At 42.6% G+C, this 19,094-nt stretch overlaps 1 protein-coding gene across 1 annotated transcript in view; it reads left to right on the top strand.

Moving 5' to 3' along the window:
* Positions 1–19,094, top strand: part of LOC140719696 (adhesion G protein-coupled receptor B2-like) — a 137,276-nt gene that overhangs the window by 77,596 nt on the left and 40,586 nt on the right. The window contains exon 4 of the mRNA XM_073034496.1: positions 13,087–13,197. Coding sequence (XP_072890597.1) covers positions 13,087–13,197 — 111 coding nt within the window. The remainder of the gene's footprint in view (positions 1–13,086; positions 13,198–19,094) is intronic.

Here is a 19,094-nt window from a genome sequence, read left to right as displayed (position 1 = left end):
TGTCAAAACCATTCATCGTTTTAAAGACCTTTGTTGTTATTCCTTTGCTGTCTTTTCAAGAAAATGAAAATGTAATCCATTGATTCTTTCCTGTTGTACTCTCTCATTTACTTTGTAATTGGTAACTTTTTTTTACTATTATCACATATACTAATACATTGAAAAGCTTTTGTTTGAATGCCATCCAAACAGATCAAACTGGTTAACATCCTTGTAAATCTCTGCACCTTCCCCATTGTTTCAGTAATCTCCATAAACAGGCAGCAAGAACTATAGATAATATTTCCAGTGTGTAATCAAGGTTCATGCAAGATTGGCAGAACTTTCCTACATTTTAGTTCTATTTCTCTGAGATATATTAATCTTGGTTTGCTTTCTTTATGACGTTGCTAACTTGTGGTGCAACTTTCACCCTAGAAGCATTGAGTCATTTTGGAAGGAACAGTCGCAAAGTTAACTCCTTCACTGGAACTGGGAAAAATGAGAAACAAGCAACACAAAAAGGTGGAGGGTGACAAAAACAGAGGAAATGTCTAGTGAGAGAGAAAACAGACTAATATTGTCAGAGTAACAACTTCAGAAGTCAGTAGATGGTGACCCAAGAGAAATACAATGTAAGTTGAAACACATCCATATTTTTGGACAAAGACCAAAAAGGGTGACTGCCTGTAGGTAAAACAATAGCTGGCAAGTTGGAGTCTCTTAAAGGAGAGTCAATAAGACTTCAGGGCCTCCATGTTCTGGTAAGATGAAGGAACCTTTGATGGCTAAAGATATTGAAGATTTGATAAGGAATTTCAAAAAAAAGCATGCCAGGAACAGGCGACTGGGACTGGGAGTCTCTAGCTTATATAGAGAGTCCAAAAGGGAATTTAAGAAAGAAATTAGGAGGTCAAAATGAGACAGTAAGTATTATTAGCAAGAAAGATTAAAGAGAATCTTAGACATTTGATAAGTATATCAAGAGAAAAAGGGTAGCTGGAGTAAGAGTGGGCCCTCTCAGGGATGAATGGGGTCCTCTATATGTGAAGCCAGGGATATGGGTGAGGTCCTAAATGAATACTTCTCACCTGTATTCACTAACAGCTGAGAAATATTCACATAGGGGTGTGTGAATATTTTGGAGCATGTCAATATTAAGAAGAAGATGTTAGATGTCATACAAGGTAATAAGTCCCCTGGGTCTGATGAGACAATAAAACCATAAGACACAGGAGCAGATTTAGGCAATTTGGCCTATTGAGTCTGCTCTGCCATTCAATCATAGCTGATCCTTTTTTACCCCTCCTCAAACCCATCCCCTGGCCTTCTCCCCATAGCTTTTGATGCCGTCCAATCAAGAACCTATCAATCCCTGCTTTAAATACATCAAATGACCTGGACTCCTCAGCTTTCTGCAGTAACAAATTCCACAAATTCACCACTCTCTGGCTAAAGAAATTTCTCTGCATCTCTTTTTTAAATGGACGCCCCTCTATCCTGAGGCTGTGCCCTTTTGTCCTAGACTCCCCCACCATGGAAAACATCCTTTCCACATCTACCATGTCTAGACCTTTCAACATTCGAAAAGTTTCAATGAGATCACCCCCATCCTTCTAAATTCCATGGAGTACAGACCCAGAACCATCAAACATTGCTCATGTGATAACCCTTTCATTCCCAGAATCATCCTTGTGAACTGCCTCTGGACCCTCTCCAATGGCAGCACATCTTTTCTTAGATGAGGAGCCCAAAACTGTTCAGAATACTCAAGATGACGTCTCACCAGTACCTTATGAAGCCTCAGCATCACATCCCTGCTCCTGTATTCTAGACTTCTTGAATGATTACTTTGCATTTGCCTTCCTCACCACTGCCTCAGCCTGCAAGTTAACCTTTAGGGTGTTCTGCTAAAAGACGCCCAAGTCCCTTTGCATCTCAGATTTTTGTATTTTCTCCCTTTTTACAAAATAATCTGCATATTTATTTCTACCACCAAAATGCATGACCATGCATTTTCCAACATTGTATTTCATTTGCCAGCTTCTTGTCCATTCTCCTAATCTGTCTAAGTTCTTCTGCAGCCTACCTGTTTACTTAGCATTATCTGCTCTTCTACCAATCTTTGTATCATCTGCAAACCTGGCAACAAAGCCATCTATTCCAACATATAAATCATTGATATACAGCATAAAAAGAACCAACACTGTGAAACTTCACAAGTCACTGGCAGCCAACCAGACAAGGATACCTTTATTTCCACTCACTGGCTCCTACCAATCAGTCAATTCTCTTCAAACCATGTTAGTAATTTTCCTGTAATACCATGGGCTCTTAACTTGGTACTTTGAAGAAGTAACAAACAGGGTGGACAAAGGAGAGACTGTGGATGTCATTTACTCGGATTTTCAGAAGACGCTTGATGAGGTGCCACACATGAGAGGCTGCTTAACAAAATAAAGTCCTATGGCGATACCGGAAAGATACTGGCGTGGATAGAGGAATGACTGACAGGCAGGATGCAATGAGTGGGAATTAAAGGGGCCTTTTCTGGTTGGCTGTCGGTGACGAGTGGTTTTCTTCAGGGGTCAGTATTGGGACCACTGCTTTGCACATTGTCAATGATTTAAATAATTGAATTGATGGCTTTTTAGCAAAGTTTACTGATGATATGAAGATAGGTTGAGGGGTAGGTAGTGCTGAGGAAGCAATGCGATTACATCAGGACCTGGACAAATGGTAGATGGAATAGAGTGTTGGGAAATACATGATCATTCATTTTCAAGTCAAGTTTAGTCAAGTCAAGTCAACTTTTATTGTCATTTCGACCATAACTGCTGGTACAGTGCCTAGTAAAAATGAGAACTTTTTTCAGGACCATGGTGTTACATGACACAGTACAAAAAACTAGACCGAACTACATAATAAAAAAAACACAACACAGAGAAAGCTACACTAGACTACAGACCTACACTGGACTGCATAAAGTGCACAAAAACAGTGCAGGCATTACAATAAATAATAAACAGGACAGTAGGGCAAGGTGTCAGTCCAGGCTTCGGGTATTGAGGAGTCTGATAGCTTGGGGGAAGAAACTGTTACATAGTCTGGTCGTGAGAGCCCAAATGCTTCGGAGCCTTTTCCCAGACGGCAGGAGGGAGAAGAGATTGTATGAGGGGTGCATGTGGTCCTTTATAATGCTGTTTCCTTTGCGGATGCAGCGTGTAGTGTAAATGTCCGTGATGGCGGGAAGAGAGACCCTGGTAAAAGGAACAATAGTGCAGACTATTATCTTAGCAGTCCTCGAACAAGACTCCCAGAAGGTTAATTTACAGGTTGAGTCTGTAAATGTTGCCATTTATTTCAAGGGGAATAGAATATAAAAGAAAGGAGATAATTCAAGATTCAAAAACTTTACTGTCATTCTAACCATATATCAGCTCTGCAGGGCAGACTGAGACAGCGTTTCCCAGGAGCAGTGCAATCATAACATAATAAACGCAACACTAAATAATAAACACAACAATAAATAGTAAAGCACAACAGCCACATGTTAGTTGAAAACAAGTTATAAGTGTCCAGTGCAAGTTAAAAGTGTCCAAAGCAGAGTCAGATAGAGCAGCTATTTAGCAGTCTGACTGCCTGTGAGAGGAAGCTGTTTAGTAGCCTTGTGGTTTTAGTTTTGATGCTCCTGTAACGTTTACCTGATGGCAGAAGAACAAACAGTTCATGGAGAGGGTGAGAGGGGTCTTTAATGATGTACTGTGTCTTCTGGAGGCATGGACTCTGAAAGAGGTCTTGGACAGAAGGTAGGGAGACCCCAATAACCTTCTCTGCTCCCCTAACCACCCTCTGCAAGGCTTTTTTGTCGGCTGCACTGCAGCTGGAGTACCAGGTTGTGATGCAAAAGGTCAGCACACTCTCAACCACGCCTCTGTAAAATGTAGTTAAGATGTTAGTGGGGAGTGATGCTTGTTTAAGCTTCCTCAGAAAGTGCAATCTCTGCTGGGCTCATTTCACAAACCCAGTGGTGTTCCTGGACCAGGTGAGATTGTCCGAGATCTGCACCCCAAGGAACTTGATGTTTTCCACTCTCTCCATTGTGGAGCCGCTGATGCTGAAGGGTGTGTGCTCAGGCTGAGACCGTCTGAAATCGACGATCATCTCCTAATGCTGACCTTTTATAAGACACTAGTCACACTTAGAGTATTATCAACAGCTTTGGACTCCATATATCTGAAAAGGTGTGTTGTCATTGGACAGTGTCCAGAGGAGTTTCATGAGGATGATTCTAAGAATGAAGGAGTTAACACATGAGGAGCATTTGGCAGCTTTGGGCCTGTGCTCACTGGAATTTTAAAGAAAGCGGGGGATCTCATTGAAACCTACCAAATGTTGAAAAGTCTAGATAGGGTGGGAGTGGAGTGGATGTATCCTTTGGTGAGGGTTTCCAGAACAGCTTCAAAATTGAGGGGCGACCTTTGAGAAAGACCAAGATGCCCTGGGGCATCCTTTCAAACTGGAAAAATCCCAGGGGACATATAAATGCTGTTTTCTTTTTGTCAGCCTCTCTCATGGGGATTTGGTAATATTCACTCCTCAAGTCCTGCACACTGACCCACTTCGCACCACTCAGGCAGGCCAGCGTGTCTTCAATCCTCGGGACCGTATACTGATCAGGGATGGTGCGCCTGTTCAGAGTCCTAAAGTCCACACACATACATACCTTCTCATTCTTCTTTCAGGCCACTACTATTGGGGACGCATAGGGGCTTTGGTACTCGGTGATGGTCCCAGCTTCCTTCAACTTACACAAATACTGCCGAATGTCCTCCACCTCTGCAGGGGCCAGTTGCCGTGACCTTTCTCTGAATGGGGTATCCTCTGTCACCCAGATAGTTTGACGCGTTTTCTTGGAACAACCCACATCAAACTTGTCAGTGGAAAAGAGTCCTATAGTCAGCATCAGTGACCAGCTACATCACCGTGCATCGACAATGTCACTGTGTCCAAGACCATCACTATACGCGCTATCCAGAAGCCACAGATGACCGCAGAGGTGCGTGCACTGCTGAGGACCCGCAACTCCACCTTCAGAGCAGGCGACAAGGCAGCTCTAACAACAGCGAGGGCCAAACTGTCCCAAGCCATCAGAGGGGCAAAGCGTACACACACCCATCTAATCCACAGCCACTTCCAGGACAGCGGCGACACGTGGCGCATGTGGAAGTGCATCCAGGACATCACCCGACTGTGCAGGTGATGCCTCCCTCCCAGATGCGCTGAATAACTTCTACACCCGGTTTAAGGCGGAAAATGATGTAGCGGCGAGGAAGTCCACCCCTCCTACAAATGACCAGGTGCTGTGTCTCACCGTGGCCAATGTGGGAAGAACCCTGTGCAGGGTCAACCCACGGAAGGCTGCTGGACCAGACAACATTCCTGGTAGAGTGTTCAGAGGATATGCAGACCAGCTAGCAGATGTTCTCACTGACATCTTAAACATCTCCCTGAGCAGTGCCACTGTTCCAACATGCTTCAAGGCCGCCACTATCGTCCCCGTGCCGAAGAAGTCTTCAGTGTCCTGCCTAAATGACTACCATCCCGTTGCACTCACATCCATCATCATGAAGTGTTTCGAGAGGCTCGTCATGAGGCATATCAAGACCCTGCTGCCCCCCTCACTGGACCCCCTGCAGTTTGCGTACCATCCCAACCGCTCAACAGATGACACCATTGCCACCACCCTCCACCTGGCCCTAACCCACCTGGACAAAAAAGATACGTACGCTTGAATGCTGTTCATAGACTTCAGTTCAGCATTCAACACAATCATCCCTCAGAAACTGATTGGAAAGCTGAGCCTACTGGGCCTGAACACTTCCCTTTGCAACTGGATCCTAGATTTCCTGACTGGGAGACCTCAGTCAGTCCGGATCATGAGCAGCTTCTCCAACACCATCACACTGAGCACGGGGGCTCCCCAGGGTTGTGTGCTCAGTCCACTGCTGTTCATTCTGCTGACCCACGACTGTGCTGCAACACACAGCTCTAACCACATCATCAAGTTCACCGATGACACGACCATGGTGGGTCTCATCAGCAAGAATGATGAGTCAGCTTACAAAGAGGAGGTGCAGCGGCTAACAGACTGGTGCAGAGCCAACAACCTGTCTCTGAATGTGAACAAAACAAAAGAGATGGTTGTTGACTTCAGGAGGGACCACTCCCCACTGGACATCGACGGCTTCTCGGTGGAGATTGTTAAGAGCATCAAATTTCTTGGTGTTCACCTGATGGAGAATCTCGCCTGGTCCCTCAACACCAGCTCCATAGCAAAGAAAGCCCAGCAGCATCTCTACTTTCTGCGAAGGCTGAGGAAAGTCCATCTCCCACCCTCCATCCTCATCACATTCTACAGGAGTTGTATTGAGAACATCCCGAGCAACTGCATCACTGCCTGGTTCAGAAATTGCACCATCTCGGATCGCAAGACCCTGCAGCGGATAGTGAGGTCAGCTGAAAAGATCATCGGGGTCTCTCTTCCTGCCATCACGGACATTTACACTACACGCTGAATCCACAAAAGAAACAGCATCCATGCACCCCTCATACAATCTCTTCTCCCTCCTGCCATCTGGGAAAAGGCTCTGAAGCATTCGGGCTCTCACAACCAGATGTAACAGTTTCTTCCCCCAAGCTATCAGACTCCTCAATACCCAGAGCCTGGACTGACACCTTGCCCTATTGTCCTGTTTATTATTTATTATAATGCCTGCACTGTTTTTGTGCACTTTACGCAGTCCTGTGTAGGTCTGTAGTCTACTGTAGCTTTCTCTGTGTTTTTTTTTATGTAGTTCAGTCTAATTTTTGTAATGTGTCATGTAACACCATGGTCCTGAAAAATGTTGTCTCATTTTTACTATGTACTGTACCAGCAGTTATGGTCAAAATGACAATAAAAGTGACTTGACTTGACTTGATAAAAAACATTATTTGGTGTACATGGAAAAATTGTCCAATATTTGAAAGATTAAGTTTGTTTAGCAACTGATATGGCTTATCAGTATGATTGTCCATTTTCCTAATGAGTTCTTCAGTTTACTGCCAGTTCAAATCTGTCCCATTTTTTCAGAAGGTAAAGAAAATAAAATTATGTGTTTTGAGAAAGTGTAAGACTAGAAGAGGCTCCAATAACCACGTTCTTCAGACCTTATACATCTCAGCAAATGTCAGGCACCAGATACAGCAAAGGAATATGCAAGTGTAATCCAAGCACATTGTCCTGTAGAAGGGAGTGGTAAACAACAATGTGAAATTACCAAACTGGATTCCCTTAAGGCTCAGCAAAGTCCCAGTAGTAATTAGGAGGTGGGTTGGGAGTTGGATACAGTGGAAAGAGTTTTTCTGAAAATGCCTGAAAAACTCTAGAAATAAATTCAGCACTGGGTGCATTGATTTTACTGCCACCAGCTCAATCCTTGGTGATGAATGCACAGTGCTGGGTATGGCGCAATCTGCACTCCGGTCAATACAGGTGAAATCTATATGTGATTAGACAGAGCAAGAAAAGTCTGTGTGAAATTGGGACAATCAAAGAATTCCCATATTTGATGTTATTTTCTTTGAAGTGCTGATGAAGCCAGTGATGGACTAGAGAAGGTTGGAAGGACAAAAACAGATGCTGATTCAAGGAATGGGTGTCAGGACTTGACAAGGGAAGTCAAGGACAGTATAAAAATAAAAGAGAAGAAGTATAACATAGCAAAGATGAGCGGGAAGCCAGAGGATTGGGAAACTTTTAAAGAACAACAGAAGATTACTAACAAGGCAATACGGGGAGAAAAGATGAGATACAAAGGTAAGCTGGCTAAGAATATAAAGGAGGATAGTAAAAGCTTCTTTAGGTATGTGAAGAGGAAAAAATTAGTTAAGACCAAAGTTGTTCCCTTGAAGGCAGAAACAGGTGAATTTATTATGGGGAACAAGGAAATGTCAGACAAGCTGAACAGGTACTTTGGATCTCTCTTCACTAGGGAGGACACAGACAATCTCCCAGATGTAATATTGGCCAGAGGACCTAGGGTAACGGAGGAACTGAAGGAAATTCACATTAGGCAGAAAATGGTATTGGGTGGACTGACGCGACTAATAAACCCCCAGGGCCTGATGGTCTGCATCCCAGGGTACTTAAGGAGGTGGCTCTAGAAATTGTGGAAGCATTGGTAATCATTTTCCAATGTTCTATAGATTCAGGATCAGTTCCTGAGGTTTGGAGGATAGCTAATGTCACCCCACTTTTTGAGAAAGGAGGGAGAGAGAAAACAGGGAATTATAGACCAGTTAGCCTGACATCAGTGGTGGGGAAGATGCTGGTGTCAATTATAAAAGATGAAATAACAGCACATTTGGATAGCAGTAACAGAATCGGTCCAAGTCAGCATGGATTTATTAAGGAGAAATGATGCTTGACTAATCTTCTGGAGTTTTTTGAGGATGTAACTATGAAAATGGACAAGGGAGAGGCAGTGGATGTAGTGTACCTGGACTTTCAGAAAGCCTTTGATAAGGTCCCACATAGGAGATTAGTGGGCAAAATTAAAGCATATGGTATTGGGGGTAGGGTACTGACATGGATAGAAAATTGGTTGGCAGACAGGAAACAAAGAGTAGGGATTAACAGGTCCTTTTCAGAATGGCAGGCAGTGACTAGTGGGGTACCGCAAGGCTCGGTGCTGGGTCCGCAGCTATTTACATTATACATTAATGATTTAGATGAAGGGATTAAAAGTAACATTAGCAAATTTGCAGATGACACAAAGCTGGGTCGTAGTGTGAAAAATGAGGAGGGTGTTAGGAGAATGCATGGTGACTTGGACAGGTTGGGTGAGTGGGCAGATGCAGTTTAACGTGGATAAATGTGAGGTTATCCACTTTGGTGGCAAGAACAGGAAGGCAGATTACTATCTGAATGGTGTCAAGTTAGGAAAAGGGGAAGTACAACGAGATCTAGGTGTCCTTGTACATCAGTCACTGAAAATAAGCATGCAGGTACAGCAGGCAGTGAAGAAAGCTAATGGCATGTTGGCCTTCATAACAAGGGGAGTTGTTATGAAGCAAAGAGGTCCTTCTGCAAGGCCTTGGTTAGACCACACCTGGAGTATTTTGTTCAGTTTTGGTCTCCAAATTTGAGGAAGGACATTCTTGCTATTGAGGGAGTGCAGCGTAGGTTCACAAGGTTAATTCCCGGGATGGCGGGACTGTCATATGTTGAAAGATTCGAGCGACTGGGCTTGTATACACTGGAATTTAGAAGGATGAGAGGGGATCTGATTGAAACATATAAGATTATTAAGGGATTGGACACACTAGAGGCAGGAAAACTGTTCCCGATGTTGGGGGAGTCCAGAACCAGAGGCCACAGTTTAAGAATAAGGGATAAGCCATTTAGAACATAGTTGAGGAAAAACTTTTTCACCCAGAGAGTTGTGGATCTATGGAATGCTTTGCCTCAGAAGGCAGTGGAGGCCAATTCTCTGGATGCTTTCAAGAAAGAGTTAGATAGAGCTGTTAAAGATAGTGGAGTCAAGGGATATGGGGAGAAGGCAGGAACGGGGTACTGATTGTGGATGATCAGCCATGATCACATTGAATGGTGGTGCTGGCTCGAAGGGCCGAATCGCCAACTGCTGCACCTATTGTCTATTGTCTGTTGACTTCATCTAGAAGATTTGGGATCACAATAGGATTTATTTAGTCTAGGAAGGCACGCATAGTGAGTGGAGTCACTTTAGCTTGTTAAGTTTCTCTGTTACATTACACATTATGTACAACTGATCTTCTTTGTCAGTTTATTTTCTCATATCTTCATCTATGCTATTTTTTTGTTCAAGAAAGAGAATAGAAATAACCCTGGGAATTGCAGACCAGTAAGTCTTATGTCAGTGATGGGCGAACTACTGGGGAGGATATCGAGGGAAAGATTTATGAGCATTTGGAGAAGCATAGACTGTTTAGGGTTGGTCAACGTAGCTTTTTGAAGGACAAGTCATACATGCCTCACGAAGAAGACTGAGTTATAGAGTCATAGTCATAAAACACTACAGCACAGAAACAGGCCCTTTGACCCATCTAGACTGTGCTGAACTATTATGCTGCCTAGTGATTCTGACCTACACCTGAACCATAGCCCTCCATACCCCTCTCATCCAAGTACCTATTGAAATTTCTTTGAGATTTTGAAATCAAACCCGAATCTACCACTATCGCTAGCAGCTCATTCCACACTCTCACCACAAGACACTCCCCCTCGTGTTCCCCTTGAACGTCTCTCCTTTCACCCTTAACCCATAACCTCTAGTTCTAGTCCCCCCCAACCTCAGTGGGAAAAGCCTGCTTACATTTACACTGTGTACACCCCCTATAATTTTGTATCCCTCTATCAAATGTCCCTCCACTCTCCTACACTCCTATTCAACCTTTCAATTATATTGATACAAAGAACAATATAGCACTGTACAGGCCATTCGGCCCACAATGTTGTGCCGACCCTTAAACCCTGCCTCCATATAACCCTCCACCTTAAATTCCTCCATATATCTTTCCTGAAAGTAGGAAAGATATTTATATCTTTCCTTCTTTGAGGAAGTGACAAAAGATATTGATGAAAGCAGAGCAGTGGATGTGGTGCATATGGATTTTAGTAAACCGTTTGACAAGGTTCCCTGTGGTAGCCTCAAGAGGCATGGGATCCAGGGAAACTTGGCTGCATGGATTCAGAATTGACTTACCCACAGAAACCAGAGTCTGGTGGTTGACAGAGCATATTCTGCCTGGACATCAGTGACTAGTGGGTTGGTTAAAGAGTCAACATAACACTGTGAGTCAAAGTGTTCTATATTCTGTCCTCCTACCAATGGCACTCATTCACATCCTCATACAATTCCATTCTCTCCCTGTGACACCATCACCAAGTACCCTGCCATTACAATCTGTTACCTCACTCATTGAATTAACAACAAGCACAGCACATGAGGGCAAAGGAGGGAATCAGAGATGGACCTCCACAGAACTATACTGCTGGAAGAGCAGATGCTCTTCATTTTGTTATCACTGGTTGTTGAAAACAGGAAGCAGTCTTCTATCCATTGACTCAATGTATTGCAAAGTCCTTATATATTTGACTTGATCTCAATTGCTAGTTAATATGATCATCTTCATACTTGCAAACATTTGCTTTTACAGAAGTCATTCCTGTCTTTTGTCTTTACTAAGATTTTCAAGCATTAAGGAGGCATCAGTGGAACACTTGACAATGGAATCTCAAAACTGTTGATGCCTTCTGAGGGTCCACCATGTTAGGACTCCTGTCACCAGTAAAGACACTCACACTATAATGAGCCTGATTCTAAAGGGTTGGGTTTTCAGTTGCTAACTCAAGCTACATCCACACTAGACTGGATAATTTTGAAAACGCCGGTTTCACATAAAAATGATAGGCACCCACACTATGCGTTTTTAAAAATATCTCTGTCCACATTGAAACTGAGATTTCGGCAAATCTCCTCCTACTGCGCATGTGCAGGACACATCCACCGAAAACAAGCGACATGCTTGGTGTCGAATCTCGCTGTGAAAGTGCGCATTTGTGCAGTTACAGACTAGAAAAACTTAAATGAGGGGCAGCTGTTGGCTCTCGTGCAGGAGGACTTAAAAGTAAAAGAAAGACAAATACTGAAGCATATGGAGGCAACCGACAGGGAGTTCACGTATAGTATGACCCGACTGACGACGAACATTGAAAAACTGACTAACTCTGTTGCATTAATAAAGCACCTTGTTAAATGTGTAAAACATGACTGCATCAGTATTATCTTGTATTTCCATACAATGTTACATTAGGCTATTACACATCTATTGTCAGAGAAGTACTTGCATAAATAGGTAAACCACCTTCAAACAAGCAAGGACAGAAAACAGGGCAAAGTGAGTACAGTATACTTATTTATTCAGTAAGTTATGGGTCAAAGTATTTGGTGAGTATACTTCTAACTCTTCTGGCTTCAGTCTTGTTGCCGTCTGTTCTGAAATTGTTAGGTTGCGTTCAAGAAAACAATGAAATCTGACAGCGTTTTCAGATTTCTCCAGTTACCCTGTCCACACTGATCTGCCCAAGCGGCATTTTCAAAAATACCCACCCTTGAAATCGTTTCTGAAAAGCTCTGGTTTCGGGGGACGAAAACGCCATTTTAGTGTGGACGGAGGGTAAAAACAAAGAGAAAAAGCTTTGGTTACGGATTTATCCAGTGTAGTGTGGATGTAGCCTCACACTTCTCCAGTAACAAAGTGCGGATGATCGTAAAATAGCTGTAAAGAGTGCACATTGCACATTCTGAACATATACTTTATTCCTGGGCCAACAGTGAAAACAAAAGAAATTGAGGATTTTCAGGCCATACTGCTCATGATTGCAGAGAGGACTGAAGAGACTGAATCATGCGTGAGCAGAGAAATACAAGGATATTTTCTCATATAAACCAATCAGTCTCTCAGAATATTAACCATACCTGTTAATTAAAATTTTCCCAGCCTTAAGGGCAATGACATTTCTTTAGCATTAACCTTTCAAGTTCCTCGCTGTTCTATAACAAGCTGCTAATCAGCACAATGCTTTCAACGAGCCCACAAGAAGAATTTGAGAGTTCAAATTCAGAGGGCTCCAGGTCTTACCTGTGGCCTCAAATACCAGTCATTACTCAACTTAATTCCTCAAGTCCTCTGGCTAAGCTTACACAGATACAGACAGAACAGCTCATGCCAGGTCCCTGACTGACTCTTCAATCAGCAATTTGAACCGTGAACTGAGTAACCTGTCTGTACGTGTCCCTTAATCATGGAGCTACACTACACAGGAGTATTCAATAAGTGGAATGAACCTTTGCAGTTGCATAAGAGTATAGATTGTAAAATGTTCTGTTGTGAAGCTCAACGATGAATTCTTTAGTTCAGACAAATAAATAATGTTATTTTGTACTTTTCTTCAGAAGGTAACAACAGGACTCCCACTAAAATTCATGTTTCACTTGTTTTTAACATTCTGATTCACAGAGAGTCATGCACACAAGGAAACGTCACTCAGAACTCTATAATGAACTAAACCAGAAGTTCCATACTTTGGACAGGTGCCGAGAACCCGAACTCTCAGGATTGAAGGTGAAGGTGAATCATTTATAATGATCATTACTGAACCTGTCCTAAAGATTTATATTATATTTCATTGTGTAGTATTTTAATAAATGATGCCAACAATCATTGTGATTTCTGTAAAAACTTAGTCATGACATTACTTTACCAAACTGTACAGATGGCTATCTCAAATGTACACCTAACAAGATTTACTGTTCATCATCAAATACCTCAAGGTATAATATAAAATAATATTTGAACTTTTTGTATTTAAAATATATAAGGCCTAAGAAATTTTACATCATATTTCCTACCACTTTCTTGTTTATTTCTTCACAAATAAAATGGATTCTGCCTTTGTAAACTCACTATGGGAATTATAGCTGCCCATGAATGAATCCATGAATCTTTGCATCTTAATTGATGTTACAAAAAAGAGCTATGATTTAGTTGATTTTATATTTTATATTCACTTCGGTATGAATTTAGGGAGTTAGGAGATAAACTAAAAAGTAGGACCACAAAGGTAATAATCTCTGGATTACTACCAGTGCCACGTGCTAGTCAGAGTAGAAATAGGAGGATATTTCAGATGAATATCCTCCAAGGGGGAGGGATTCAAATTTCTGGGGCATTGGAACCAGTTCTTGGGGAGGTGGGACCGGTATAAACAGGACAGTCTGCACCTGGGCTAGACTGGAACCAATGTCCTAGGGGGAGCATTTGCTACTGCTGTTCAGGAGGCTTTAAACTAATGTGGCAGGGGGATGGGAACAAGTGCAGAGAGACAGAGGGATCTAAAATGAGGGTAGAAGCAAAAAGTAGTAAGGTGAAAAGTAAAAGTGGCAGGCAGGCAAATCCAGGGCAAAAAGCAAAAAGAGCCACTTTTCAACATAATTGTATAAGGGCTAAGAGTGTTGTAAAAACAAGCCTGAAGGCTTTGTGTGTCAATGCAAGGAGCATTCGTAACAAGGTGGATGAATTGAATGTGCAGATAGTTATTAATGAATATGATATAGTTGGGATCATAGAGACATGGCTCCAGGGTGACCAAGGATGGGAGCTCAACATCCAGGGATATTCAATATTCAGGAGGGATAGACAGGAAAGAAAAGGAGGTGGGGTAGCATTGCTGGTTAGAGAGGAGATTAACGCAATAGAAAGGAAGGACATTAGCCTGGAGGATGTGGAATCGATATGGGTAGAGCTGCATAACACTAAGGGGCAGAAAACACTGGTGGGAGTTGTGTACAGGCCACCTAACAGTAGTAGTGAGGTTGGGGATGGCATTAAACAAGAAATTAGAAATGCGTGCAATAAAGGAACAGTAGTTATAATGAGTCACTTCAATCTACATAAAGATTGGGTGATCCAAATTGGTAAGGGTGCTGAGGAAGAGGATTTCTTTGAATGTAGGCGGGATGGTTTTCTGAACCAACATGTCGAGGAACCAACTAGAGAGCAGGCCATTCTAGACTGGGTATTGAGCAATGTGGAAGGGTTAGTTAGCAATCTTGTCGTGCGAGGCCCCTTGGGTAAGAGTGACCATAATATGGTGGAATTCTTCATTAAGATGGAGAGTGACATGGTTAATTCAGAAACAAAGGTTCTGAACTTAAAGAAGGGTAACTTTGAAGGTATGAGACGTGAATTAGCTAAGATAGACTGGCAAATGATACTTAAAGGGTTGACGGTGGATATGCAATGGCAAGCATTTAAAGATCGCATGGATGAACTACAACAATTGTTCATCCCAGTTTGGCAAAAGAATAAACCAGGGAAGGTAGTGCACCCGTGGCTGACAAGGGAAATTAGGGATAGTATCAAGTCCAAAGAAGAAACATATTGTTACGAACCCCATAACTGGGTCACTTACCAGCAAAGATAGAGAGGTCCGTTGAAGTCTGATGATACTGTTTTTAACAGTATTTATTAGTAAAAATACACAAAAAATAATATTAATGCGAATATACAGATAATATACGTCGTCAATACTAAATCTAAAAGTGCGGGTATAATAATAATCAATAAGAAATAAGCTCTATCGTTGTCTAGGGGATAATGTATTGTCCGATGGAAATATAAAAGTCACTCAGTTCATGCAGGCTGCAGCCTTTGGGGACCGCTGGGTTTGCAATGGTTGGAGAGAGAGAGAATTTTGGGAGAAAAACTTGCCGGCCTTCCTTTTATGATTTTGATCTGTCGGAGTCTCGTTGGTGTGGCCGTTCACATGTGGCCTCTTCTTTAGCTAAAGCCGTTCTTCCGTGGTGAGCCCGCCAATCCCAGGCAAGGGAAGGACGCACACGAGCCCCCACCGGCTGTCGCTATTAAACGCTGTCACGGGATTTCTAGCGTTTCTCCTGGTGCATCTAAAGGGGTTGTTCCCCAGACCCTCTTTTATCCTTACTCATGGGGTCTCAGATGTCAGTCAGGTTGAGATGATGCAATCCCTCAACCAGCCCACTCTGGTCATCCCCTGAGGGGCTTCAATGAATAGTACAGTACTCAATACACAATTCCATCTCCAAGAGACAATGGCCGTTATCAGTGGCTTTGTTTCGCTGAGGCCAGGACACATTCCAAACCTTGTGGATTCTCTCTCTCATTTCCTGGGTCCCAGACCCGAATTAATAGCAATCTTGCGATTCTCAAAAAGGAGAGTTGCGGCACATCCGTAATACCCCCTTCCTTCTAAGATTTTTGCCACCGGTAAAAATTAATTAATACAGAGTCTTACAGGATTTCAGAATCTAACACAATACAAAAGAGTTTTTTTTTTCCACTACAGAGTAATACAGTTATACATTCAATTCAGCATCTAAACAGTTAGCGATTACATTGTCACTTCCTTTAATATCTTAACATCTTGTACCTTAAGAAATTCTTGTAGTATCAGACTCCAATTTAATAACCACCTATTTTTTTTTATTCCTTTTCTTCAGCAAACAAAAACTAAAGAGTTGTGATCTTAGCTTACGTGTATATTACAAAAGTTCATGCAAATACTAATCTTTATTTTACTTTCAAACTTAACAGTCAATCTTCCATGGGGGTTTGACTTTATTATTCACATGCTTTGTCGAAATCCCTTAAAACCGGATCCTGTTATTTAAAATGGCATCCCGTCAACCCTCGCCCCTTTTCCAGTTAACTCCCACGTGGTTAACTTGTATACCAGTGTGGAATAGGCTTTCGCATGCTCCTTTCATAGGAGTTATTTTATCAACAATGTGTTCCAAACTTAGACCATTTTCCGAATTTCCACACAATTCTTTAATTTTAAGCAAGTTGTTAGTTTTATCTTCAGGACCCTTCATGCTATTAGTTTTCAGTTTAAACTCTGCAAGCGATCCCTCTTTGTCCAAACAGCATGTCATAGGAAAGGATAGAGTTCAGTTCATAAATGCTGAAGTAGTTATGGTTGTTGTATTGAAATTGTTGGAGAGAGAGTGAGCGAGTGAGATGTAACAGCAACAGTTGCGGCAGGCAAACCTTTTTGTGTCTTTCTTAATCTGTCGTATCGTTGTGGTCATTCAGTTATGACCCCTCTGGTCTTCAGCTAGACCGTTCTTCTGCGGTGGACTCGTCACTCTGGCATGAGTGGACACACACACAAGTCCCCACTGGCCCTGCTGTAACACTGTGAGCTTTACTGACCGATCTCCTGGTTCGGTCTCCGAAGCCCCCACCTTTCTGTGGGTTCCCAACACTCAGTCAGTGTCCACTGGTGTGTCTGAAGGGTGTCTCTCCAGACCTGCCTTTTTATCCCCACTCACTCAGCTATCCATCAACTCTGAATGATCGTGTCCATCAAATCAGGCCACTCCTGCTATCTCCTGAGGAATGTTAACGAGCAAAGCAAAGTCCTTGGAGTGGAAAGTAAATAATCCAGGAAGAGTCATAATACAGTAAATCAACAGTCTCTCTCCCCCTCTTATCTGTAGCAAATGCTCTTGCCTGGGCTTTATCTCTCTCTCTCATTAGCAGCATAACAACAGCGATAGTTCGTAGTTCTCAGGAGGGGGGTTGGGAATGGTTAACTCTGCACCCCATTGTCCATCAGGTCTGTTCATCACTCATAACACCCCCATCCTTCCAGAAATTTTCACCAGAGTGAAAATTAACTAATAACGCATATTACTGAATTACAGAGTTTAACAAAATACAGAAGTGGTCTTAACTACAAGAATAATACAGATATACTTTCAAATTAACATCTAGATAAACAATCAGCAATTACATTGTCACTCCCCTTTACATGTTGTATTTTAATATCGAATTCCTGTAACAACAGACTCCAACTTAATAACCTCCTATTTTTATTTTTCATGTTAGCCAAGAATACCAAAGGGTTGCGATCAGTGTAAACAATTAATGGTCTCTGTGCTGCACAGATGTAGACCTCAAAATGCTGAATTGCCAAGATAAGTGCCAACAATTCTTTCTCCACGGTGGAGTAATTTCCCTGATGCACATTGAACTTTCGAGAGAAATACGCCACTGGGTGTTCCACTCCATCCCCTGCTTTCTGCAATAGGACTGCCCCTGCAGCCTCATCACTAGCATCAGTCGCCGGGAGAAAGGGTCCAAGAGATCAGGTGCTTTTAACACAGGGTGGTGGCACAATATGGTTTTCAATTTCTCAAAAGCTTCCTGACAAGGACTGCTCCACTCAAATTTTTCTTCCTTCTGTAGGAGCTTTGTAAGCGGGAGGGCAATATCCGCAAAGTTCTTACAAAATTTTCGGTAGTACCCCACCATGCCCAAAAACCTTCTCAATGCCCTCTTATTTGTTGGGACGGGAACCTCAGAAATAGCCTGTACTTTAGCCTGCACAGGAGCCAATTGCCCCTGTCCTACCATATACCCCAGGTACGTGATCGTGGCATGGCCAAACTCACTCTTTGCGAGGTTCACTGTGAAGTGGGCTGCAGACATTCGTTTAAACAGTTTCTCCCCAGCTTCAATGTGCTCATCCCAAGTGTCACTCCAAACTACTACATCGTCAATGTCAGCCTTTGTGTTTGTTAACCCTTTAATCACAGCATCAATCATTCTCTGAAATGTCCCTGGAGCGTTTTTCATTCCAAATGGCAACACATTGTATTCATAAAACCCTGATGGTGTGACGAAGGCTGAAATTTCTCGAGCCCTGTCAGTTAAAGGAACATACCAGTATCCCTTTAGCAGGTCAATCTTAGTGATGTATCTCGCTTTACCCACTTTATCAGTACAATCATCCACCCTGGGGATAGGGTTAGCATCTGATTGTGTGATGGCATTCACCTTTCTGTAATCTGTACAGAATCTTATACTACCGTCCGGCTTCGGTACAACCATGCATGGAGATGCCCATGCAGAGGAAGATTCACAAATAATACCAGCAGCTAGCATATGCTCAATTTTTTTTTCCACTAGCTTGCTCTTTTCCAAATTCATCCGATAAGGGGATTGTTTAATCGGCTGGGCTGAGGTAACAATAACATCATACTCTGTTACTTTGCACCTTCTGGGAACATCTGGGCATAAATCTGCATGTTGGTTAATTAGCTGTGTCAGTTGCTCTCTTTGTTCAGGCTCCAAGTGACTGACTTTATCAGCAAAGTTGGCCAAAATAACAGTTCTCTAGTCTGGTGGGTACTATGCTTATCTTTTCAAAATGCTCAGACCCCTCCTTATCAATCCTTTCTGCCTCATCGGTCTTTGCGACAGCACCGACCGCCGTGGGGGTCGCGTCACGATAACCTTTGAGCATGTTAACATGAACCAACTGGCTCGGCTTTCGCCTACCAGGTGTTTCGATCACATAATTCATAGAGTCTATTTTCTTAATCACTTTGTACGGCCCTTGAAACCTCACCTGTAGGAGGTTGGTAACTACAGGGAACAGGACCAAAACCTTATCGCCCACTTGAAATTCTTGCTCTCAG

Source organism: Hemitrygon akajei, chromosome 32 (assembly GCF_048418815.1).
Source record: "Hemitrygon akajei chromosome 32, sHemAka1.3, whole genome shotgun sequence".
In the NCBI taxonomy this organism is placed as follows: Eukaryota; Metazoa; Chordata; class Chondrichthyes; order Myliobatiformes; family Dasyatidae; genus Hemitrygon; species Hemitrygon akajei.
Note: the sequence above shows the minus strand (reverse complement) of the source record. Positions and strands in the feature narration are given on the sequence as shown.